The following is a 27,277-nucleotide window of genomic DNA, read 5'->3' on the forward strand; positions in this document are numbered from 1 at the left end:
CGAGAGAACATGAAATTCCCCAACACGCCTTGCCGAGGTGATAGGAACTAGGAATGTCTGATGGATTGGTTCAAAAGGTGGACTCATTAGCTTCCATAAAACTACATTAAGCTCCCAGGCCGGAGCTGGGGCTTTCACTGGAGAGAAGGTCCTGAAGACGCCTTTGAAGAACCCCTTCAGAAGTCTATGAGACCACAGGTAGAGGTTGCCAGGAGCCCGAGCATAGCAGGATATGGCGGCCAGATGCACCTTGATAGAAGCATGGGCTAGCCTAGACTTAGTAAGCATGAGAAGGTAAGGCAGAAGCAGCAGAGCTGTGAATCACAGCTGAGAGATCCCTTGTGAATGGCACCACACTGAAGCGTTTCCACTTGTGCTTATAGCAGGAAAGCATTGATGGAGCCCTGGCTGGAGCAAACATTTTCCAATATTCGAGGAGGAGCGAGTAGTGTCTGAATTCTAGGGCTGCAGGAACCAGGCTGCTAGGTTCAGAGACTCCGGGGAGCAGAGCGGGGGGGGGGGAGGTTGTGATGGAGGATTGACACTCCTTTCCTGGAGAAGAGGTCTGGAAGAGGAGGCAGTTTGACAGCTGGAGCCCCTGACAGACGGAGAAGGTCTGGATTCCAGATCTACCAGGGCAACACCAGTGTAATGAGTATCATCCTGCAGCGGAATTGTCTGAGTGTATTGATCACACGTACCAGCAGGTGATTGGCAGGGATGCATATAGGAACAGGAGCACCCAAGTGAATGAGAAGGCGTCTCCCAGGCTCTTAGCTTGAGAGTACCTGCTGGCAAACTTCTGGCATTTGGATTTGGCTGCCATGGCAAAAAGTTTGATATGAGGGTGACCCCACTTGCCGAAGAGAAGAGATACATGTGTCTGCTCGAGTTTCCACTCATGGCAGCACCGTAGCTCCCTTCTGAGAGCGTCTTAGATGATGTGAATGCCTATCAGGTAAAACAGAATGGGGAACATTTGCCGAGTAGTGGCCCAGTGCTACAGGCTCAGCGCCTCCCAAGAGAGAGAGAATGGTGGTGCAAGTTCTGCCCTGCTTCCCGATGTAAAACATAGTGGTTGCATGGTATGTGAAGACACAAACCACCATCCCCTGGAGCTGAGGACCTCAGCGCCCAGAAGACTGCCCGCTTTTGTAGGACTTTGATATGCAACTCCTTCTCTTCCGGAAGCCAGAGGCCCCTGGCGTTGAGTTGCCCCGTGTGGGTGCACCAACCTTGGAGAGAGGTGTGGTCATGGATTTTGTCTGATGAGCCTGAAAGCGAGCGCCCTGCAACAGACAAGGGCAAATGGACGGTGTAGGGATAGACGGAAGGCTGGATTGAGATGGATCTTGTCTTTCCATGAGCCTGTGATTTGTTTCCATTTGGCATCCAGAGCCTGTCATCCAACAGGGGCTGCTTGGGCTAGATGAGGTGGTGTCAGTCCGAACCTGGAAGGTAATGATGGATTCTTTGTTGGGGAGGTATGGGACCTGCCGCAGGGAGACGCTGTTCGATATCCAAAACCAATGTATGAAGAGTGGTTAAAATCTCTATTGACATCTGTAGGCGCTGCAAAAGCCCGCACAGGGTTCCGAGGTAGAGGGCTAGTAGCACAAAATGGACGTGCCAGTTGCTGAGGCATTGGCTTAATTGGATCAAGTTCTCCATTTCTACGTTCTTGGTCAGAGTAGAATCCCTTTGGAAGGTTATGGTCCGAGGGACTGAAGGACTGGATCACTGAGCCAGGAGGTGACACCCTGCTAGGACCTAATGGAGCCAGTGTGAAGAGGGGTGTGGATGGTCTTGGGAGGAATGCGAGAGCTGGAGTTATCTCCCTCTCCAAACTAGCACCTTTCCCAGGGTGCGATCACTAGGGCCTGCAGTGATGCTAATGGAGCAGCTGCCGGCAGCGTCGGGGTGGCCGAAGGAGGCCCTGGAGGCAGGGACACTCTGGAAGCAGCAGTAGTTACAGTTGAAAAAGTGATTGTGGCTGTCAACCAGACAGTCAACGGAATAAAAACCGGCGGAGTCTGCTTCATGGACGAGTCACTGACGTGGTCGTAGTCTTCGACGGGGTGGCTGCCATCATGGACGAAGACGATCGGGTAGCCGCTGACAGATTCGAGCAGGAATTGAAGAGGCTTTCCCTCGTGGCATCCGCCACGGGGCGTGTGGAAGGCTCAGGTCAGGCCTGCAGCCTCACACAATCTGGAGATCCGACATTGGACTGGAACTCCTCCGGCAATGGAACTCCGCCGCAGTTAGTCACAAAGGTGACTGAAAAGATTAACTAAAGACGATGGGCCACATTACGAGTCCGGCGGTAACCGAGCCGGAAAAAACGGCAGGTTACCGCCGGACTCGTATTACTGTTCCGCCTCCGTGATTCCTGGAATTACCAGGACATTACGACCCCGGTGACCCGGGGATTCCGGAGGCAGAATTCTGTAAGTCCCCATTCTCATGGAGTCCCATAGGACCACACTGAAAGTCACAGTCCCATAGGACTCCATGGGGATGGGCACCATGGAAACACTGGTTCAGTCTCTGACAGAGCCTGTGGTTCTATGCCCGCCTCCAGGCGGGTGGTGTTAAACCCGCCAGGTCAGACCTGGCAGGAGTGACACCTCCCACCTGCAGGACTCCTAATCAGCCAGTCCGGAAAGAACGGTGGTGGCGGTTTTACCACCACTATTCTTTCCGGACCGGCAGGGTCGTAATGAGGCCCAAATTCTCACAAAAATAGGATAAAGGTTAGATATTTTGAGGAGAGACACACAGGGACTCCCAAACCGAAAACGTGAAGTAAAAATATGAAAAAACTCACCAGGGGTGGTGCTTAAGAGGACAAGTGTCATTGGTTGGGGCTGTATGACCCAAAGTGACAACAATAGGCTATAGAAGTGACAAGCAGTTTTTAGCTTTAATATTACAGAGGATTCCCATCCTGACAACAGGGAATATTCATGTGAATCCATGTAAGAATGTTCCCATACTAGAGTCCAAGATGTTTTCCACTTTCAATTTAAAATTGCGTATCAGGCAGTTTTTTTATCCACCTTCATCTGTCGGCTTAAGTCATCATATACGGACGTTTGGGGGATCAGAGGGTATAAGATCAGATCTCAGGGCTATTCATAAGGATACTCCTAGAAGCCACAGGTATTCTTTAGGTTACTTTATTCAAGTAGCATAGATCATCAGGTCTCATATGGTACATTTAGGAGACAAGGAAGTACAGAGGGGAACCCACTGGCAGCTCCCACCACCCAGGCTACATCTTCCAACTGCCCTGGGTGGAATTACATTCCCACAAAACATTCAAATCATTCTCCTACCATTCCAAACATGACATCATACCTTGCATACACCTCATGCAACTAGGATGCAGGAACCAAGAAGTAAAGTCAATCACAATACACCTCCTTCCGTTACCACAAACAAGCACACCTCACAATCAGACAGCACCACACTGAAAGTCACAGCCCTGGGGATAAGTAGATTTCTGAGGAAGGGGAAATTACTTACCGTAATGTTCTTTCTATGGATTCTTCTTTCGCAGATTCCTCATCCGATAGATCTCCTCATCTAGCTCTGCTGCTCGGAAACTTTGACAGGGGGCGTGGTGGACCTCGACTCTGCTGTTGATTTGTCTTGCTAGGTGCTTGACTGTCGGCCCGGACAGGACGTCAGTCGTTGTATACATAAAACGTCACTACGCCTCGTACCTCAATTCCCCCTTATTTCCCTCATGCTTAAACACTGCAGAGGAAAACGAAGGGAGACCAGGCTAACCAGCCTGTAAAAAACAGAACAATGGGAAACAACCCAAAGGGTGAAAACCCCAAAAATGAAGGAAAAAATAAGAGATTTATAATTTTTTTTTTAAAGGCAAGCGACTAGCCAGAAAAGTGCAGTCACCTCAAAGCCATCCCCATGCATCCCTTCGCTTAGACAGATGCGCCAAGCCACAAGATTTTTCTGAGCAGAGATGGAAGTGAGGGGCGATGAGGAATCTGTGGGAGAAGAATCCATAGCAAGAACATTATGCCAAGTCATTTCTCCTTCAATGGATTGCTTTTCTCTGACAGATTCCTTATCCATCCGATTGAAGACCTGAATTCGCCAAATAGAGCAAAAAAGATAACACCATTGGTGTACTGCATGAAAGGGTTTGATATTCTTTTCTCTACACCAGCTGCAAAATCTGTTCCAACGGCAGCGGTATAAAGTCTTTGTTGCTGGTCTTCTAGCTGAAAGCAACACCTCCATGATGTCATCCAGGAGGTCCCAATCCTTGTAGCTCAACCTTTCAGAAACTAAGCGTGAAGGTTAAATGTTCTGATGTTTGGATGGAGAACCTGACCTCCCTTCTGCGAGAGAAGATCCTCTCTTTGCGGAAGACGAATCGGAGGGCAGATGGACATGTCCAGAAGGTCCGGGTACCACATTCTCCTGGCCCAATCTGGGGCAATTAGGATCATAGTCTTCCGGAATCTTCTCAACCTCCTGATCATCTGAGGAATGACAGGGACTGTAGGAAACGTGTATAGAAGTGTAAACTCCCAGTCTACTACAAAAGCATCCCCTAGAACTCCTCTCAGGGGACACTTTCTTGAACAAAACTGATTGCACTTCCTGTTGATACTGGTGGTGAACAGATCCACTTGAGGGGTTCCCCAAAGGGCGAAGATCTCTTGAAGGACTTCCTGAGCTAGCTCCCACTCGTGGGAGACTGTGCTCTGCCTACTCAGAGCGTCCACTGTCAAGTTCTTCTCTCCGGCTAAGTGAACTGCTGATAGAGAGATTCCTTCTTGAATTGCCCAAAACCAGAGCTGCATCGCCTCTCTGCACAGTGGCAGTGATCCTACGCCTCCTCTTTTGTTAGGTAGTGCATGGCCACTGTATTGTCCGTCATTATTAGGATATTCTTCCCCTGTACAGATGGCAGAAAAGCCTTCAGCGCTAGTGTGATTGCTCTCAGCTCCAACAGGTTGATGTGTAGTCTGGACTCCGATGGAGACCAACGACCGCTGATGGTCAAGTCGTTGGCATGGGCTCCCCACCCTGTTAGTGAGGCATCCGTGACTACTGTCATCTTCGGCCATGGTTGCCAAAAGTGTTATCCTTTCAAGATGTTCTCCCGACAGGCCCACCACTGAAGGTCTCGAGCCACTCTGTCCGGGACTTGAAGGAGATCTGACATTCTTCCTGAGAATTGCGACCATTGGGTTCTTAGTGCCCACTGGAGGGATCTCATTCTCAGGCGAGCCTCTGGCACTAGGAAGATGCAGGATGCCATGAGCCTTAGAAACCTCAAAAAGTCGGAGGCTGGTAGACGTTGGGCATTTTGAAACTTGGTGACCATCTGTACAATATCTTGAGCCCTCACCTCTGGTGGCGAGGCTTTCCCCAGTGAAGTGTCCAGGGCTGCTCCAATGAACTGGAGTCTCTGTGATGGTATCATCTGAGACTTCTTTAAGTTGAGGGAGAAGCCCAGCTTGTGAAGCAAGTGGCAGACATAATCTAGCTGGATCTGAGCTTGTTCCGAAGATACTGCTCTGATCAACCAATCTTCTAGTTAGGGGTAGACGTGGATCCCTTCCCTCCTTAGACTTGCAGCCACTACTGACATTAGCTTGGTGAAGACCCTCGGGGCGGAGGTCAGCCCAAATGGCAGAACTCGAAATTGATAGTGAGAGTTGCCAATTGTGAACCTCAGGCATTTCCTGTGTTTGAGATGGATTGGCACATGGAAATAAACATCCTGAAGGTCCAGAGATACCAACCAGTCCTGAAGCTGGAGGGCCTGGAGGATCTGGGAAAGGGTTACCATCTTGAACTTGTCTTTCCTGAGGAATTTGTTCAATTCCCTCAAGTCCAAGATGGGTGTTAGTCCTCCGTCCTTCTTTGGTACTAGGAGGTAGGGAGAATACCAACCCTTGTTCCTCTCCGCTACAGGTACCGGTTCTATGGCACCTTTCCCTAGCAGGTCTATAATCTCCTGCATAAGGAGCGGGTCTGGAAACTTGAAAGAGTTGTTCCCCGGTGGATGACTCTGAGGGGTGTGTAGGAAGGGCAGGCAGTAACCTTGGGCAACTGTTTCCAATGCCCAAGCATCTGACATAATAGCCTGCCATTCTGCCAGATGTTGAGTTAACCTGTCCCCTACTGGTGTCTTGTGAGGGGAGACCTCAGAGGGGTTTAGAAGCGGTTGACGCAGATGCCGAGGGTAAAGCAGCACCTGCTGCTGCAGTTTTTGTACCTTTTCCCCATCCACCACGGGTGAATCGTTTCTGGCCCCTTTGAGCTGGCTGTCCTCTGCCTTTTCCGAATGCGGAGTAAAAGCGAAAGGACCTACCCCTCCAGGAGGTTCCTGAGGGGCGATTCGGAGTCTGTCAGATTGCAGCCCCAAGCGATTTTGCTGCTGCCTTGGATGTTTGTAACTTCTTCAGGCTGTCATCAGCCTTCTTACCAAATAAAGAAGTGCCGTCAAAGTGCATGTTCAAAAGTCTGGCTTCTACATCTGGAGCAAAACCAGACTTCCGCAACCACGCAAAGCTGCGGATTGTGGCACTTGTCGCCATGGCCCTGCAGATACTGTCAGCAGAATCAATGTCAGTTTGAAGGGACTTGCACATTGCATCTTTCCCATCTTTGATGATGTTTAAAAATGCTTCCCTTTCCTCTCCTTCTGGGAAACAGTCAGCCGCAGATAAAGCACACTCCCAAAGTGTATGGCTGAATCTTGCAAGCGTGCAAGTGGTGTTAATAGATTTAAGCGCCATGCTACATGCCGAAAATACTTTTTTTGACATAGCATCAAACCTTTTATCGTCCCTGCCCTGTGGAATATTAGAGTATGCAGATCTACTATTTTATGAAGTTGCTGCTTGTACAACCAAACTATCTGGAGTTGGATGTTTGTTCAAGTATTCAGGATCTGTAGCAGATACCCTGTATTTGGCAGATAGTTTCTTGTTAACTGCAGGGATAACTTCAGGGGTTTCCCAATTAGCAGAGATCTTTCTTTGCAGAGCAGTAGGAAAAGGAACAACAGGATCTTCCTGTGGACCTTTAACTAAAATGTCAGTAAGATCGTCCTGCTGAAAAGAAGGTGTAGGCGTAGACCACCCCATGAATTCTATTTTTCTAGCCATCAGAACCCTATAAGGGATCTCAGCATGCTCCCCAGGGTCTGGTTTAGCAAACTCTACTTCTGGAGAAGTATCTAAACCACTTGCTTCATGTAAAGAGTCTTGAAGATCTTTTAACCTGTTCTCTTCAGAGATAAATTCCTCTAGTATAGGTGTTGTGGTCCTTTGTAAACCAAAAGGTCTCTCAAGGTCGGAATCCTCCCCTTCCTCATATATGGAGGACAAAGCTCTAAAGTAATCAGACCTAGGGTATGGCTTAAAACCCATTTCTAGAGCAGAGGGGGCCAAATTGGTTGTCACCGGTAGAGAAAACGTCGAAGTTGTCGATGTGGAAGTCAAAGGCTTCGACAAACCCGAAAAGGGCGTTGAAAAAGTTAGAAGAGGCCTCGAAGTACTCAAGAGGATCGGAATCCTACTCGGAGTCATCAAGGTTGTCGACGGCATCCTCGAGGTAATGGTTGAGGTCCTCGACACCTCTACTGTGTGAGATGTAGGTCTATCTTCTATCAGCGTCGACATAGGCTTCGAAGATGGTGTCGAAGCAACCGATTTATGTGTCGACGGACCCTTCGACAAAGGCGTTGATGACGCAGATTTATGAGTCGGAGAAACCTTCGACGACGGCGTCGATGACGCAGATTTACTGCTTTTACTCGAGGGTTCATGACGCTCTCGGGTAGTTTTTTTCGCCAGGTGACATTGACTCGCAGCGTTTTGATTTTTCGGGTCTTTCACCCAGGGTATCACCTTTAGCCGTCTTCGAGGGGGTCGAAGCCGCTTTCTCGAAGACGCAAAGCATTTTCTTACGGAATTCCTCCCACCTAGCTGGAGAGCTGTTTCTCGTGGGGCAGGTGACCCTTTCTGGGGAGACAGAAGAAGATGAAGAAGAGGGAGATCTACGATGCCTCTTCAAAGAGGGTTTCGATCTCGAAGACAGATGGGAACCGCCTCGAGACCTTGAACAGGATTTTTTCCTGCGACGGCGAGGAGACGAATGTCTCGACTCTGCCGAAGAAACTTTCAAGGGAGTAGAAATTTTAAGAGTCTTACCTCTTTCAAGCTTCCCCTTACGCTCCTTCAAGGCTTTCCCCGTCATGGACATGCAGTCCTCGCATTCCGAACAGTGATGCTCCGATCCCAGGTACCACAAACAGATCCTGTGAGGATCCGTCAACGACATTTTCTTCTCACAATCACAATACTCTTTGAAGCCAGACCGTGGGGTCGACAGTTCGGATGAGGAAGCCATTGAATAAAGATGATATCTTCGAAGAATAAGTTGAATCTTCTTGAAGAAAGAACTGAGCAACACGATTCCGAGGCCCACGAAGCACGGAAAAACGGAACTGAGCAACGGCCGCTGCGCGAGTCTATTTATACGCACAATGACGTTGCCACCGAGACGGAAGCTGTCGAGGGACACCAGCGCCCTCTACTGAAAAAACAAGCTGGAATGTTATCTATCAAGATAAGGAATACGGCGGAGGACACAATCCCTTCGAAATGTATTTACTTCTTAATTTAAGAGCTCTTTATCAAATTAGAGCATGTTCTGGGATGGTGAGATCACAATCTCAAAATGCACTGTAATTTGAAAAACAGTAATACCCTTGAATGCTTTAAAATGTGTGCACATTGGGATTTGTACAGTAATACATTAAGCATAGACACAGTAAAACTTTTTTAAACTGTGTCTGCTTAATATAATAGCGTGTACACACCAAGCTATACACATCTTATTACCCATTCTCCTCTCATTCCTCTAGATGCTTGTCCAGGGCATGCAGCATCATCAGCATCTGCCTACACAGCCAGTACATTACACAAATGGGATCCCTCCGTCCGTAGTATTCAATTGGAGTTCTGATTTTCCCTCCGAGGCATCGGCCAAGAGGTTTTCCACATTGGCAAGGAAAATAAGTGTATGGATCACAACATAAGGCTCAACAGCTTCACTGTTAGGACAGAACAAAAACTCCTTGGTCACTGCGTTATATTTTAAAAAGCTTTTACACTGTGTCCATCACCACTGGTGTGATCCTATGACATAGTGCTGGTCTAGACAGAGTACAATATGCTCACCCCAAGGGCGAACTAGACCATGATCAGTGATGGAAAGGACAAACATAGAAGGGCAGAAAGAAAACAAAGAAATGGAAAGGTAAAAGTGGAGGCTGTGTTCTTGTGGTAGTAGGGGTGCAAGTGTAATTATTGATCTTGAAACAAACAAAAGTTGATCAGAAAGAAAAGGAGGGTAACTTGCCAATGATCAAGAGATTCTCCAATGTGGAAGATTCTACCACAGCATTTTTGTTGATTCATATTAACCATGGTATGGGTTTGGGATGGCCTCAAGGTGTGCTCAATTGTTCCCTTGAAGTGTAGAGGTTATGCCTCTACTCCAAAAATGTCCACTCACAGCATTTAAAGCACATTTAAGTGCCATGAACTCCTGGAATTTATGTTCATAAAATTATAGTATATTTGTTTATCTTCATAGGATGTAGCAACCTTTCTGGTTTTCCTGACTGGGATGCTGTCGGAGCAGGCTTCCAAGTCAGTTGGGAAGATAGAGTGTTTTGGGATGTAAGATTAATAATGTTAAGTGCATTATAATTACCCAGCTATGCTCTTATGGATTCTATTTTATGATATTGATTTTACATTGTAGATTTAAAAATAAAAAGTAAAACCCTGAAACCATCTGGGAGTTGAGGAATCATGTCCATTCACACTTCTTACCTGGCACCAGAACTATCTCTGCTCTCATCCTGCCGGTCTGTGTCTCCTTCATCATCCTCATCTTCACTGCTCTCGATTTCATCACTGGATGACGAGTAGTCCATGGCTTTCTTTGGGGGTTTGGGAACATCTTCCGGGCGTTCTTTTAACAGAACATAATCCTTTGCAGAGAGAGAAACACACAATTGTTGGACAGCCGTATGTCCTTGTAGACCAGAATGAATGGAACCCATCATGCAGAGTAAAACTCCCAAATACCCCTGGTCTCGTAAGATTTAACAAGTTTACTCTTGAACCCATTAAAACCAATAGGTACGTAGAGCTCAAGCTATTCTAACTTGCATCAAAAGTCATGATTGTCACAAATCTGGATCTGCATATTCTAATCGCTATGATCGGATACCTGATAGCCCAACTAACAATACATAACCAACCAAAGACTAGAATACCCCTCAGACCACTGGCAATGACAGCTAGCGTCCTCTTCTTCCTTGGAGCAACAGCGACCCTCTATCAGCACACAAAAACACAATTATCTGAGTCTACTCATCAAGAAAAGAAACTCCTCACCAGTAAAAGTGGCTAACAGTCCCACCATTAAGTCACAGCTACCACGACTCACCATGAAAGATGTCACCTACACTCCCTTTATTAGTGACTCTTCTGCATAGGGTCTTGCTGTTTCCTACTGAAACCCCAGAACAGTACGTTTTGGGTACTTCAGGATTTTGGTCTAGCCTACTAGAGTCCAGGCTAAACAGACTATCCTTGCAGGGCCGAGACTGGCATGTTTAGTCCTCAGAGCTACTGAACTATCCAGTCTAACCTTGCATGGTCCAGATTATCCATCCTAACTGCCCGGGGTCCCTGCAATCTTGTCTTAGGTTCTAGGATCAAGATTGTCCAGCCTAACCTCCCAAGGCCACAATATTGCCATATCCAGTCACTCCTCCTAGAGCCAAGACCACTCAATGTAAGGTCTTGGGGCCCACAGTCGAACCTTTCAGACCTCTAAAGAGTCTGGACTATCCTATCTAACCTTCAAAGAAACAGCCCATCTTGTCTAACCTCTCAGAGATCAGGCTTTCCAGTCCCACCGCCCAGAGCTCTGACTAGCCAGTCTAACTTTCCAAGAACCATACTATCCAGTCTCCTCTCAGTTTAGGTCAATGTATTAATAGTTACTACAACACATTATATTCATCAAATTCTCCCCAATGCACAGAAGGTAGGCGCTTTGAAAATACCTTTTACTTCAAATAAAGAGATTGCTTGGAAAGGCCAATGGATGAAGACAGGTTTTCACCAGACAAACAAGTGACGGATTTACACACAAAAATACATACAAAAAGATGGAGTCAAAATAACAGTGCTATTCCATGAATCAACGCAGACCTTGCACTAAAAGCAATGCAACCAAAGAGCTTTAGTCTTAAGATGGTCATAACTTATGGGTGGGTGTCAAGGCAGTGTTAATGGGAGTTCAGGAAATTGTCTGAACCTCCACTGCAATTATCTATCTGTTTTAAACAGTTTATTCACAACTGATCCATCCACCCTCCCAAAAACTGAGAAAAGAGTTGAAAGAACTGTTATGAGTTGAAGGTTATAGTGAATAAATCAATTATGTTGAAAGTGAATCTATTTATAAATGAGACCAAATAATCACCATTACAATGAGCTACAAATACACTGTCTGATATGAGCGGGACAATGAGGAGAAATGTGTTAGACGAATTGGGCACAGAGAAGCCAGCCTTCTTAGGAAGCCTATAGAAATAAGGGCACCACTTATGTAAACAACTGTTCTACATGTTAAACTGTCAGCTTGGCCCTACACCTGTTCCCAACAACCTTTTCAGGAGCTCTTGCGTTATGAATAAAGTACATAACAGCCAGAGGAAGTGGCCAACTACCCAAAAGACAAAATATTTCCTCACTTTCAAGTAGGAGGCCGTCATCACTACTTCAAAAGTAGGCATCTTTACTTTCACTTTACTTGTAGTAAGACATATGTCACTCAGCGAACTGAGACGTCCTCTTGTTTGGCCACATCAGACAATGAAAACATTACTTGTCTTAAACGAGACCTTAGAGAGTAATTATATTGTCCTAGTGGCACATTGTAGCTATGGCAAGTAATGAAGCCCAAGAACGCAGTGCAGGAGCAACATTTAATATTCAGAACATTGAGCTAATAATGGCGGTGGGCTTTCTGGCATAGTCTTGCTCAGAGAATCAGCAGGTAATGCCTCCATTGCACTATTTCCCCTGTGAAGATTTTGGCTTGCTGGGGAGGACTGCTGTATTTTTAGACTACCGCTGTCCATCTAATAGATAATGGGCTTCTGGCAAGAGTGTCTATTACAAGTTTATTTCATGGTTAATGCTCTCCAAAACATACAGTAAACAAGGAACTTTGGAGAGATTTGCATAACCACAGTCTTACGGGACAAAGATTCACAGATTAGGGTAAGATTAGTTCACACTTTGACCTTAGCCCTGCGACACAACTACAGCTCAACAACTGTTTAACACCAAATTAGCAGGAAGCAATACAGAGTGCTTTTGCATTCAGTCAATCAATGACCTATGGGCAAATATTTGAAGATCATCTTCCGACATGGTTGAAGTAATTTGGCATATGGAAGACAGTACTTCCCCCAGTACTGTTAGCAAGGGCAGTGGAGACTATAGGTTTTGGTGTGGGGGAAGACGGAAGGGACCAATGTCATGAAAGCCATAATCAAAGGCCCAGGTGCGAGTATTATCGTGGAACATTGTTTGTGTGAACAAGTATATGACCGATAATGACTGGTCAAAGTTTATCTGGGGACACAGGATTATAAACCGCAGGAGACTTAGGCAACAGAGCCCCCGCATTTGCAAGGGTATGCCACATTCACAATACCAGCGCAGAAAGGAATTAAGGGCCATCCAAGTGGGGGGTTGTTGAAATGTGTGGCTGTGGCACCGTTGGCCTCCGCTGTAGTTGGAACAGCAATTTATCTGCTTCGTGTCCAATGTGCGGAAATGAGAATGAACACTTTTTATTGATATGCCCAGAAACACTCTCAGTGAGGATATGATATTAAAAACAGGTATTCTTAATCCAAGGTTTTCAGACAACCAAGGAGGCCATGCCAACTTGCCTTGATTCTAGTGATGCGCTCGCAGTTTATGCTAGCTTCAAGTACCTGGTGTGGGTACGGAGAATGAGATTAAAGAAGATACAGATCTTCTGACAACTATGTATTTGTCATAGTATTTTTATGTGGTTTATGAATTCCCTGAAAGCTGTAATTCCCAATTTCTATGCCCAATTATTAATGTATAGTTTTTATGATTGTTATTTTTTAGAGTTTTTTCAATTATTGTTTAGAGTTGAATTATGTTAAATCGTGTCGCTTTTATGACTTTATTGTCGAAATAAAGTGTAATGAAATGAAAGACAGTACTAGTCTAGGAACATACAGTATTGCATTACTCAACATGAATCCAAAGAGATATGCTCCGTTCAGTAGCAGAAGCACAATGAACAGTGTCCTGTATATTATTGATGCACTTACACTGAAAATTGAACTTTTGAATAGAGTGAAGGAGGAAGGAATCTAAAGTCTCAAATGTAGAGTTGACAGTCCCCTTTTGGACCTTTGGTGTTATTGCAAAGGACAATGTCAAAAAATGGGAGTGTTACTGAGAGAACAACCAGACAGGAAATGTGGCACACACCTTTAAGAAGCGCTGAGGTTTATAGTTCACACTTTAAATTCCCCGAAGGAGGCAAATGCCTTTTCTCTTGTTCCAAAGAATGCAAACAGTGCTGGACTGAAATGTTTACAATATGATTGGCTTCAGTTTACCACTACGACTCTACATAATCAGGAAAATCACTGATTATTGTGGACTACCTCTTCTTTTCACAGGATGGTTGTGCATGATTTATGTTTCATACTGAGATGATTCATTTTCGTTTGATGACAGACTACGAAAACCAGAAGATTTACGCTGTGAAGTGCATGGGAGCGGACAGAAAATAAAGAAATGATGCATAAGCACATGCCATAACATTTAGATGATGGCGATGACGTAAAGGCAAATATTTGACACTTCCCAAAACACCCATGCGCAGACACATACATACAGAACATATACACTAACCTCGCCTATTGCTCGCTTATAGCTCTGAGGGGCCACAAGGGAGAGGATGCAGGAAAAGCAAGGGGAAGAGGTAAAGAAATTAGTTGGTAAATCAGCACTGCTTTTCAAAGGATCTAATCCCCTCCAGCCTGTCTCTTAATAAAACACCTGTTCAGACACGTGTGCTCCGCCCGCATCCCAAGTTAATTGAAAGTCTCCAGCAGTGGATGACCGCTATGTTTTCAAACCACCCAGTAACAATCCAACAATCCCAATTCCATTTCAGATCACTTTTATCTTCACTCAAACTAGGGCTCCTCAGAAATGGATATGAATAAAATCTGAACATTCATCAGACTTCCCAGAGTAGTGGGCACATGCATCAGCCTTTGTGAAGAATCATCAGGACCTCAGTGGGACCATGCATCAGCCTGTGTGAGGAATCATCAGGACCTCAGTGGGGCCATGCATCAGCCTGTGTGAGGAATCATCAGGACCTCAGTGTGGGGCCATGCATCAGCCTGTGTGAGGAATCATCAGGACCTCAGTGGGGCCATGCATCAGCCTGTGTGGGGAATCATCAGGACCTCAGTGGGGCCATGCATCAGCCTGTGTGGGGAATTATCAGGTCCTCAGTGGGGTCATGCATCAGCCTGTGTGCGGAATCTTCAGGACCTCAGTGGGGCCATGCATCAGCCTGTGTGAGGAATCATCAGGACCTCAGTTGGGCCATGCATCAGCCTGTGTGAGGAATCATCAGGACCTCAGTGGGGCCATGCATCAGCCTGTGTGAGGAATCATGAGGACCTCAGTTGGGCCATGCATCAGCCTGTGTGAGGAATCATCAGGACCTCAGTGGGGCCATGCATCAGCCTGTGTGGGGAATCATCAGGAACTCAGTGGGGCCATGCATCAGCCTGTGTGAGGAATCATCAGGACCTCAGTGGGGCCATGCATCCAGCATCAGCCTGTGTGAGGAATCATCAGGAACACAGTGGTGCTTGAGGTACCAGCCATATCCCCCAACAGTCATCAATCATCTGGAGGAATCACGGCTGTCAACACGCTACAAATTTGAAATCGGTCAACAGCTTATACAGTAAAACAATATATATAGATATATATATATATATATACACACATATATATTTTTATTTTTTGTATTCACTTGCGAAACAGCAAATATAGAAGATGAATACAATTGGGGAACTTTAAGATTATTTAAGATTATTCAAGATTATAAAGTATGTGAATGATTGTTTCCAATGATTGTCCCCAAATATGGGTGTATGAGACACTGCCTGAATCAAGAAAACAGTAACCTGAGAAATCCAGTACTAGGCCCCACTTTTCAACTTGTCAGAGAAGGAGAGGAAGCTACACAGCGCTCCCAATTCCCTTTCCTTCCAGGTCTGCATTCTGTACTTCTAAGCAGCTCATTGCGAGAATGTCCTTTATTACTGTTACCACGCACTGGAAGATTTTCCTGAATAAAAGACAAAATAGTCACCAAACAGCAGCAAGACAGTACACCAGCATGGTCCAGCTTGAAACTAGTATCCGAAAGTGTGGGGGGGTTCAGAAAAGAAAACTCCTTCAATTTAATTGGTACTATTTCTCACATTAGTGTCTCTTGTACTTGTGGTCTCACATCTCCCCCTTTCCTTGAGACACAAAATGTTACGAGGGCACATGTACATGAGTAACCCCTCCCGCACCCTGCCGTGATTTTAAATTCACAAAACAATCTAACATGATTGCTTCAATTAAAGTGATAATGCAACTCACCTATCTCATTATGAATTGCAATGACAACTTTGAGACCACCCGAAACACGGTAGGAACTTTAAGCTCCCCAATGCGACTTGCAAACGTGAATGCATCAATAGGTCACGACCACTCATGGCATTCAAAAGCTTTGAAGATTACCGCCTGCCCTGAACTGTGTGGTAGGTCATTTTCTGTGAAAAGGTTCCCCAATGTGTGTGAAGCAGCGACCACCTTTGGGAGCAAGGCAGCAGTCTTCTAAGAATACAGCCTGCATCCACAAAGTTCTCTTGAAATTCTCCTTGAGTGGGCATAACAAACACGTCGAAGCTTCAAGTTTTCTACTGGAAAAGACACATAAAACCACAAATATAAAAACAACACAATCTTCTTCTAAAATAACTCTAGATTACAAGGCATCACTCATATGTCTACAGTCGATAATATTGAGTACTCCACTCTTCCTGGAGATTGATTCAAATCTCCATAACCAAATTCACAATTGAACAGTGCCACACATGCTGCATTTGATCTTGATTTTAGGCGCCCAATTTTTCTGAAATAATAGACCAAAAGTAGCAATGTTCCAAGAATTCAACAATTACTCAAAACCATTTTTCCTCATTAAGGCAATAATATTCCGACATAAGTCTGCACGTTTTCAAAGGTCTCTGCTTAACGGTAACACCAACCTCTTACACACCAAGTATGATGTAAACTATTCAAAGGAAGTGGCAGGAAGGAAAATGTTTGTAAAAATACTGGTTGGGCAAGCTTGCCTGTGTCACCTTTCTCTCTTTTCCAGATGGCATTGAGTTATTCTCTAAAAACTTTAGACATTACTGAATGCCTGATGTGCTCACAACCAAAAGGGAGGATTTGATCCTGTGTTGCTCTCTGTCTGCGTGTTTGTTCGCAGGACCCAGGCCAGCAACGGCTGCAGTGTGGTCATGCTGCCAGGTATTGCAGGGTTTCTCCCGTCTCTGCCTCTGTGATATTGCACTTCACTGCTGGCTTTCTGCGTCTCTCTTGCGGGTTTTGGTCTCTCCACGCCATCGTTAGCTCCACAGTGCAGCGCGGCTCTGCCCCTCCAGGATGTTGCGTCAGAGGATCACCTCTACATAGGATTTCTCACCCTCTATTCGTTGTTGGTCGTTCATTTATTCTTCCAAGGGGTGTGTTGCTTCTCGTCGGCTGTTGTGTTTCAGGGAAATTCAGCATTACTTTGAGTCAAAGGTACGGGAGCACTATCAGTCTCTTCCACTACAATATAGGCATACAAGGTATTTCGTATACATTCCTAATAGGAATGGGAGTCCTTGTTCAGTCGAGTGGAGTCACTCCTAGTGAGACCCTCCACCCCCTTTACTTAGCCGGCTCACTCCCCCCAAGCCTCAAAGGGGGTGGCTCCCATCTGGGAAGAAGGGTTGAATTCCCCACATTCATAACAATACAAAGTTTGCCACTTTTGCAATCTCTTCACCTGATCCCTGAAGACATGTTATTAAGTACTGTACTGTGCTTTGGCGCATCTGCCCCTTCCCATGTTTTCACAGACTTTTGAGCAACATGCAGTTACCAATACTACTACTGCTTTCAATATTTTCTCATTCTCGAATGTCCTGTTCCCACCATCACATCAAACCACTCTCACTATCCCATTCACTGTCTCCACATCAATAATGCTTCTGGTCCTCTAGCTCCTTTCCGCTGACTCCAGCCTCCTCTAATCTCCTTTCTCACCAGTAACTTTGATTCTTAGATCCAAACTCGTAGTGATGGCCATCACCAAAAACTGGATTTCCACCACAACACTGCCACCCTAGTAGACCTGCATACAGACTATTCTTCTTTTATCGACCTCCCATCCCACCTCATCACTCTAAAAAAGGTAGTGGTATTTGTCTCAAACATCGAGGGTACAGCATCATCCCCTTATAACTTCACTTGCTCTTCATTCTGCCCAAAGCCTCCCGTCATCCTCTCACTATCCTCCTCATTTCACCCATGTTCATCTCCGATTATGACAATTTACTTGAAACATTCACCTGTGATGTCCCGGTCATCACAATGGGGGACCATAACCTCTTCAATATACCTAAGGCCTATCGGTAGTAACTCAGCTCCCCAGTCAATATACACATCCCTCCAACCCATAACCAAGGTCACCCTCTAGATCTCCTATTCCTATCTTCCACCCTGCTCGCTTCCGCTTTCACCGCCGACTCTTCCGCTGGACCACTCCTCATTCACTTCACCATCTCTGGTACCACTTCTCTCTCTTGCTCAATTTCCGTCTTCTATCACCAAACATAATTCAAGCCAAACTCTACTATTAGCTGCCATAACCACATCAACGTCTCCCATCAAGTTCTCTCTCCTCCACCTGTTCACTACATTGAACTTGCTTACATTAAATTCAGCTTTGCACTGTACACCCTATTCACCAATCATTACCCTGCCTGCTCCTTCAACCTCTCCCGCAACCATGCATCGCCCGACCATCCAACTGCTGAGGACAACCACGGATCACTGTCTAGGCTGCCAGAAGGCTGAGTCCCTCACTTTCCTGGTAGCTTACAAAGACTCTCTCCTCGCTTTTACCATGGCACCTGACTCAGTCAAACCCTCCTATTACACTAACCTGCTTCCGATTGTTCTCTGTTCACTCCCATGCAAAATATCCACCTCATGTAGAGCATACATGTCTCTCTCCCTCCCAAATACTGCCATGTATAATCTCACCCTGCTGATGACTTTGATACCTACACTTCTCTTCTAAAATCACCAAAACATGGAACACATTGCACACCCTCTCATCTCTCACTCGCCTTCCTTCATCTCTCCATCTCTCATCCTCAAAGCACTCCTTAGTTTTAGGCTCATCTCTCATCACCCTTTTGAAACTTCTAACTACCCTTTCCTCTGCCAGCCCATCTTAACTATCGTACCCACTGTACCGCAAACTAAAAAAGGAATCACAACTGTCACTTCCACACACTTCCTTGCCCTGCCTTATTTAAACCTCTATCTACTGACAGTGTCCGCCTCACACAAAACTGCCACTGTAATATCACTATTAAAAAAGATAGTCTGCAGATCACAACTATTTCTCATGTATTAGACGTAAATCTCTCCTACAACGTCACAACAAAATCCTGGAGTATGAATTTTGAAGTATTTATATAGCGCTGGTACATGGCAGAACAAACTGCATTTGGGCGCAAGTTAAACCAAAAGAAAACTTAGATCCGATGTGTGTCCACCTCGGATCAAGATATATCCAGTATGGTTTTCAACCTCGGTGAACTACTCTGAAGTATGCTCACTCGGCGACACCAGAGACGGCGGTCAACTCTCCTCCCATCCTCATTCTACTAGACCTTTCACCTGCTTTTCAAACTGTGGATCATCTATCAAACTCGTTCCTGCACTGGCTTCAAAATCATAGCGCTTGACTGGATTTCCTCCTTCCTCTGCTCTTTCACAATCGCATGGATTTCCCACACTACCTTCACTACACTACTACTAGAGGAAAGTCCCCAAAGATCAATTCTAAGGTCTTTCCTTTTCACCTATTCCACAGGTAAACATATTCTTTTGGGTTGCACCTCTTTTTTGACAATACCCATATTATCTTCTCTTTGCCCTCCTTAACTCCTTCAATCGCTGAGTGCGAAACCAACTGCCATCCACCACTAGATAGCATTAACCTGCCTCATGCTTGCTTCCTATAATAAACAAGTCATCTGTCTCCCGGCCTTTAATGTGAACACCCTTCACACTTTTCCTATCTCCTTTTCCCCATATTTCCTCACCCATTGCTTGCAACCGTTTGCTTTTCTTTGATAGCTACCGGAAACTGCTGCTACCAATGCAGACAAGCTTCTGCAACATCATAAACATTTGGCAGATCATCACCCACCACAGCACAAAAATTTGAATGTCTACTTTGGTGAGGGACCAAGCTTTACTACTGCACAAGCCTTCTCCTTGGTCTTTCTCTCCTCTTTACAAAGTCCACAACTTTGCAACATGTACAATTTTCCCCCTACCCACATCTTCCCCCCACCTTCACCCACAGAAACAATGTTTGATGGCTCACCCTGCAAATCGATCGTTCTTCAAAGGATCTGCGTGAAAAGTCTGCGACTGAAAAGTTTGCATGAGAAATGTAAGAACCACAAAAGGTTTGTACATTTCCCATGCAGACATACATTCACACAGATCCTACAAATCTACATCCCCACCCACAGCACACCCCCAACATAGACCCCCAACCACCCCCACCCTACTTACTTTTGAAGACGCGCCGAGTCCCTGCAGTGCCAGTTCCCTTTCACTTCCATGATCAGGAGCTGGCGCCGCTGGGTCCTTTCCTTTTTCTTTTTTTCTTTTTTCAGGCAGCTGCAGGGGTCTCCCCCGCAACCCCTGCTCACTATACTGTAACGTATAGTGAGCGGGGTGTTGCGTGGGACACACCCGCAGTCCCCCTTTTTTCTCATTTGGCCGGAAGCTGGAGTCGTGTCCTCTGCAACCCCCGCTCACTGTAGTGAGCAGAGTTGTTGCGGGGGACACCCCACATCCCCAAGTCTGACCCCGCCGAAACACCTAAACACATACCACGAAAAGTTCAAACTTTTGGTAGTTAGAACTTTTCGTGGTGGGTGTTTTATGTCTTTTGGTCGGGTCAGACTTTTAAAGTCGGTAATTTAGTACAATACCTCTTCAAATTCCTGCTTCCTTACTTTAAATCCATCCATGGTCTTTGTCCCCCAATACCTTGCCGACTGAATCTCACCACTTTCCCGATTGCAAATGAATTCACAGCCCTCTGCAACCCATTTGTCCCTCTTCCACCTGTAACTACTTTTGCACCTTTACTTACCAGCGCTGGATGCTGGCAACCTCAGCAACAGCTGGACTATCACCCATCTTCCATCCTAGGTAAGATGCTTGAGAAAGCAGTAGCCACATAACATTTCCAACACATCAAAGCCAATAACCACCTTCATTCCGACCTATCTGGCTTCAGACCCAGATGAAGCACAGAAACGACTACCATCAAGGTGACTATGTGCTTAAAATCGTTGATGATGGAAATCCTTGCCGAATAGTTCTCCTTTACCTCTCAGCAGCATTTGATACAATAGATCACCCGACTCTCACTGACAATCTACATCACTTCTGAAAATCAGCACTACTGTCCTCAGTTAGTAGTACAAATCAGACCTTGCTAATCGCCAACCAGTTTGTATACGAATGGAGTCCTCCAAATCACTAACTCTACTCCTCACCTGTGGAGCTGTGCAAGAATGAATTCCCTACCTCCGATAATCTTCAATCTTTACATGGAACTGCTTGAAACCATCTTTGCTCCACACAACATCCACCAATATGCAAATAACACACAGTTCTACCTCAAGATATCATTATCGAAGACAGGCAAAGGCTCAATTCCAGCCTTGCATTGATCCAGTCGTGGATTTCTAATGCTTACCTAAAGTTCAACTCCTCCAATACTTAATACCTACTGCTGACTAACGACACCGAACACCCTGACTTCCAGACTTGGCTCTCTAACATGAACCTTGAGGGCTTCACACACCAGCTGGCCATCTGCACTAAGTTCCATGGTTTTGACATCGACAGACACCTGTCCTTCCAACAGCACATTGCAAGGAATGCACAAACAGCTAGGCAGCAACTTTCTCTCCTGTGGAAATTATAGGCTTTCATTACATTGAAACAGAGGCCAAAAAGACCTATAGCCCTCTAACTGTTAATTTCCAATAAAGAGACAACAAGGAGTGGATTGTGGTATGCCAAATGCAAGGTAACCCAGGTGTAATTGATATGTAAAACTGGGGAAAAAACAAGATTAACAACAAAGCTCTCACTCAAGATTTGTCCCCACATCTTAACAGGAAACAGCAGTTTTTATAGACATTTTGATGTCACAGTTATGAAAATCTATCGCTCCTGGTCATTGGCGACCTCTACTAAGCTACATGTATAATTCTTTATGTGCAACAATACTGATTGGACAATCCTTTATCTAAGATCCCACCCATAAAAATATGCTACCTCATCATGCTTGAATATTATTGGTAGGCTCTAAATTACTTCTGCGGTGGAACAGAAGATGTGTTTATCGGTTAACATGCGGTCACACTCTCCATGAACTGGCTGCATGATGACATGCTTTATGCAGATGGGAGGAGAAGAAAGCGTATCGCCTTTGTTCTTAATTAAATAATACAGCCCATGTCATCTCTGCTATGATGTCGCTGAGTCTCAAGGACCTGTTCTTGTCACAGTAACCCGCGCCATCCTGTTGACACATTTATGAATAACTATTTTGCGAGTCATGCAACTTCCACCCTGTTAAGATTTCATCACAGCAATTAGCTGTCTTTTTAGTTGCATTGTGTTTCTCTGTCATGCATAGCCGATCGCAGAGACATTAATCTGCCAACTACTTACGAAACTTCCTGGGATGTTCAGTACGTCCCATAGACGTCAAATAGTCGGCTGTGTTGTCGCAACTTGATTTATCTTGACAGCTGGATGCACACAATGGTATCTTGTTCCGCCATGTAACCCTCCCCTACAGAGTCTTTTGGGACTTCACGTTTCTTGGGGGCAGCTACCATCTAGCTGCCCACAGCATTTTTCTGAATTAAATGTATTTGTTCAAATAGCGTGCTTAACCAGGACCTTTGTTTAAGCTGCAGTGTTTAATTCTCTACTGTGTTTTGTGCAGTTTTAAAAATGTTCTCCGCAGGACACATTTGCTTGTTATTTACCGATTTTCTGGTGTATTCATATCACATATTATTTCTCTATGGGTACCAGCAACCTTATCTGCCTATAGTTGTCCTGTCTTACTTGTATAGTGAGTCCCTATCCTGTGTACACACCTTCCTGTCACCTAATCTATTCCATTTTAAACCACACAAATTGTGCAAGCTAATGCCTTCTCTGTCCCCTACTTGTATAGTCAAAATAACTATCCTTTGTGCCAGCTGCATTTCCAGGAGCATTTAAAGTGCAGTTTCAAATGTGTCCTTTCTCATCTTATAATTTTGTTTCTTCTGAGGAAGGAAGGGGGGCAGAACCTGCAATAATTGCCCCAATACAACATCAAAAAAGTTCAAATCTACTCTTCATGCCTTGGATCTCACCCACCGGAATGACGCAATGCCCTTTTAGAAGGCCTCCAGCAAATACTCTGGCACCCCTGAGATATGTCCTACATGCTGCAGTACAACTCAACAGACTCTGCAAATTCAACCATAACACTCCGACCCTCATCGAACCGCAATGCCTCCCGCTGCAAACTCCTAAAAATTCAAATGCATCATCTACAATCCTGTCTCACTGAAATCTGCATGCTAGCTTACTGAGAACCTCAGCATCTCCGGAGCCCTACAATCCACCAGAAGGAAGGACATATGCAGACTAACTCTGCTGGTGCAAGGAGGAAAGAATCAGAAGAAAGCCCTTCTCAATCTGCACCTCAAGACTTTGGAACCTTCTCTCTGTGTGAGAAACCAGAAGGTGTCTCACCCACTAGTCCCCTGGGATCTGTCGTCCAGGTAGCCAGGACACGGCCATCGCTTTAGGTTCCTGTTCCTGGGGGTGGACAAGAGCGGGAGGATCCCCTGGGTGAGGGGTCTTCGGGGATTGGGAGTGGGACACTGGGTGGTGAGACACGGTATCCCCTTCCTTGTAACATCTTTACCCCATCCTAGCTTGTAGGATATTTAGGAACTCAAACCCTCCCCATTCCCAACCCGAACACTTTCACATAGAAAGCCTGCAATGAGCGAAAACAGACAAACACCCGAGCAGTATACCCGACGTGTCCCAATACAATGTTGAGGCGAGGTCAGGCAATTACTGACCATCACACACACCTGACTTCCATTACACGGATAAAAGGCGGAACACACTCTGAGCGAAGCAAAGCACACGAGGAAACAGCAGTTTCAAGATAACAGTATAACTAGAGGAAAAAGATGGCGAAACAGAAAGGGGTCGCAAGAGGAGATGTTCCCTTGACCTTTTCGACAACGAACCGTTACTTTCATGAAACCTTGAGAACAGAAAGCGTAAGATCAGAAAAACAGGCTAAAGAGTCCTGTATTGTGTGTTGGAGGTACCACGGGCGCTCCCGTGTCATTAATCAATGCGGGAAGAAGCGCCAGCTGCCGTGGTACTGTCCTTGGCTCCAAGAACAAAGCAGCAGCAGTGAAATCAACACAGACGTGAGTTGGGGAGACTGATACAAGAGCTATCTGTGTTGAAGCCAAGTTTGCAAACAGCAACATTGTATGGCGAGCGCTGGACCGAACATTGTTAAAAACGCAAGTGAAGTTGAACTGCTGATGAGCGATTGAACTTTAAAGCAAGCTACAATACCTTTGACAGAGTTGTCCTACACTGTGTGGGTGCTGTGAGAAACCTGAGGGTATTCTCCCAAGTAGACCTCGGGAATCCCTTACTCAAGTGGCCTGGGGAAAGCTGGCGCTCTCAGATCCCAACCCTGGGGGTGAACGAGCGAGGGGAAAAGCCCCAGGTGAGATGCAGTATTATGCCAAGGAAGAAGGAGAGGAGAACGAAATCTTTTAAATCTTTGTAGGTTGCACCACAGCCATCTCCATTCCTCCCAATGATGATCCCCTATTACAATCCCAGCACCCATACACCTCTGATAAATCAATTAAAAACCGAAACCCTGTCACAGTTGAAAACAACCTCTCTTGGAATCCTAGTTTTTCTGTTGCCCACCAGAATATGCCTGGTCATTCTTCTCCACGTCCCTCTGATAATTCATTCCCCCACACCCAACCTATCCTGACAAAACATCACGGTTCTCACAATCCCGGTTTGCTTCCTAAACCCCATCAACCACATCCTTCAGATGATCATTTCCTGAATTCCCAGTTAAATCTAACCAACAACTACCGTTCCCATAAACCCTCTCAACTCATTTCTCAAGCCCTAGAAAATCCACCTTTCCGAGATTACCCAAACCCCTAGGATGAGAACAGTCAATTGACCAGAAACCCACACACCCGACGGCTCTTTTCTTTCCCCAGAGGGATAAAGGGAGGAGCATGTGAGCACAAGACGAGCAAGGCAGACCGCACAACGTAAGAGCTAACACAGCACAGCAGTTGAAGCAGAGGAGAAAGACGGTGCAGACCGAGAGGGTGACAAGGAGAAAAGCCACCCTGCCCTTTCCGACTAAGACCAGTGAAACCTCCACAGAAGGAAGCATAAGTCTGCGAACAATAGCCGGCGTGTATTGCAACAGATGTCAATGGTACACGAGACCCTCCTCTGCTGATTACCAAGCCGGGGAGAGAAGCTTGTCTCAGTGGTACCAACCTAGACTCCTAGGAGAAAGAAAGCAAAATGGTTCATCACAGCCGGTGAGTCGAGGGGAGTATCAATGAGAAACTGAACTGTGTTAAGCGCAAAGTAGCCAGTGGCTAATTTGTACTTTGAAAGGCAAAAGATACTGTGGAGAGAAGAGGGGGAACACCAGCAACAGAGAAGTCCGGCACCACGTGGGTGTTAATGTCAGGAATCTCTGGGCGATTACTCGATGGTAGAAACTACCGTAACCAGCAGCTGACAACCAGTACCAAGTTTTGGCATGCCACCAACATCCACCACAAACATAGGGAAGGGAAACAACGACAGCAGGGTACAAACTTTCTTACCCGTGGAAAATCAAGTCCTTTCAACCAGACACTAGCTTTAGGTACACCATACAAGCGCTAGTCCTATTTGACCTGGACAGAGGAAACGCACTGCGTACCAGTGTACCCATAATCATCATGAGAATTGTCCGCCACCCAGCTGACCGCCTAATCAAAGGTCTAAGCAAATACAACTACTTGATGCCTGTCCTACTCGAACTCCACTGTCTACCCCTACAAACATTCATCGCATATAAGGCCAGGTGCAGCATGTACTAAGCCGTCACTACATTGCATAAAGGTTCTCCATCTCATAAAAGCTGTCAGGACATGGCCAGAACACAGCAATGGGAATATAAAAGGATAGAACCAGTTAACAAGCATTCTCAATCTAAGCGCCAAGGCTGTGAAACCTCAAACCAATCAGCATCTGACCTGCTCCCGCCTCATGCAATTGAGAACAGTAATCAAGATTTGCCTCTTGTAGTAGCATCATAAAACTGTGTAAGCTACAGCACCCGGGGGCGTGGCCTGGAGCTCTGGCGACTCGGATGCTCCTTTAAGAGCCCACCGTGACGGGCCCGCTGCGGCGTTAAAATCTAATGTTCTGACAGCGAAATAAACCCCCGAAATTCCACCTGGGGGTGTCCAAACTTCCGCTGCCTACTGCGGCCTCCACTCTGAAGCTGAACGAGACCAGGAAGCTGGCCACCGGAGCTCCGAAATCAGCAGCCCCTCCGCCGCCTCCATCCAAAATGGTGGCCGGAGCTCAAGAACCTGGCGTGTGGGGGATGCAGACTTCGGCGAGCGACTAAGCGTCATTGGAGGCAGTCCGGACTGCACAACAACAAACCTGACCTGGGTGCCCCCACCAGCTGCCACGCGGGCTCTTAACAGTGCTGCGCCTCCTCGGTGCCTTTCAGTCCCGACGCGGCACCCACATTCGTTCCAGTGCCTGCCGGCAGCCCCACCCCGCTCCAAGTAGGCTCTTGGGCGCATGTGCTGGTGCGGGCCCCGCGGGCATGAGACGGCGCTCGTGAGGGAGAACTCTTCTATCCTCAGCTGTCCCTTGGGTGCCTGGAGGCACCCGGATCACAAACAGGTGCGGGCAGAGGACTAATACGGGCACTGTGCCCTTACAGCAGGCTACCTGCTTGGAGGACTGGACCTCCCAAAGCGGCCAACCCGGATCTTCCAATAGGGGCACCACAACGTGGCAGGTGTCACCCTCCCCCCAACATCACCCCAGAACTCCTCTGCTCCAGGATAGGGTGCGTTGCAACTGGTCCAGGAGACCTTCTGTTGCTAACGGAGGGTCTGGTATTCACCCCGCAGATGGCCCCGCTCCTCCGCTGGGAACCGTACCCCACCCGTCAAGCACCGGACTTGGTTGGCCCACCCGCTGGGAGCTAAGGGATTTCAGAAGCGGCCCTGCCCACCTTTAGCATCTCTTCCCCACCAGGGGCAACCCGGCCCACTCTGCCTCCCCCCACTGCCTCCATATAATGGTGGGGGCCGTCAACACACGACTCCCTCATCCCAGCGAGGATTATCCGCGGAGGGCGGCAACATCCTCCATGCATAAAGCGTTATTATCAATATCAAGGAGTCCATATCCTTCTGCCCTTATCAAGCCTCGGCCGGCCCTTCCCGGTAACCCAAGATGAACATCGAGGGTCACTAGCAACCCCCTTGCTCTTCTCACTCTGTGGCCCATACTTCCTGGGGCGCCCCGGCCCACTCTGCTTCCCC

At 46.4% G+C, this 27,277-nt stretch overlaps 1 protein-coding gene across 8 annotated transcripts in view; it reads right to left on the bottom strand.

Annotated features, from left to right (window-relative positions):
* The window catches only part of MINK1 (misshapen like kinase 1), a 2,066,166-nt gene that overhangs the window by 275,656 nt on the left and 1,763,233 nt on the right, over window positions 1-27,277 (bottom strand). For 4 of the 8 annotated variants that reach the window (XM_069644001.1, XM_069644014.1, XM_069644054.1 and 1 more), the window contains 2 exons: window positions 14,064-14,087; window positions 9,903-10,063 (listed from right to left, as the gene is read on the bottom strand). In XM_069644001.1, the coding sequence (XP_069500102.1) occupies window positions 9,903-10,063; window positions 14,064-14,087 (185 nt within the window). The remainder of the gene's footprint in view (window positions 1-9,902; window positions 10,064-14,063; window positions 14,088-27,277) is intronic. The other 4 variants (XM_069644008.1, XM_069644024.1, XM_069644043.1 and 1 more) reach the window with 1 other exon arrangement.

Source organism: Ambystoma mexicanum, chromosome 1p (genome assembly GCF_040938575.1).
Source record: "Ambystoma mexicanum isolate Mex_15411 chromosome 1p, UKY_AmexF1_1, whole genome shotgun sequence".
Lineage (NCBI taxonomy): Eukaryota > Metazoa > Chordata > Amphibia > Caudata > Ambystomatidae > Ambystoma > Ambystoma mexicanum.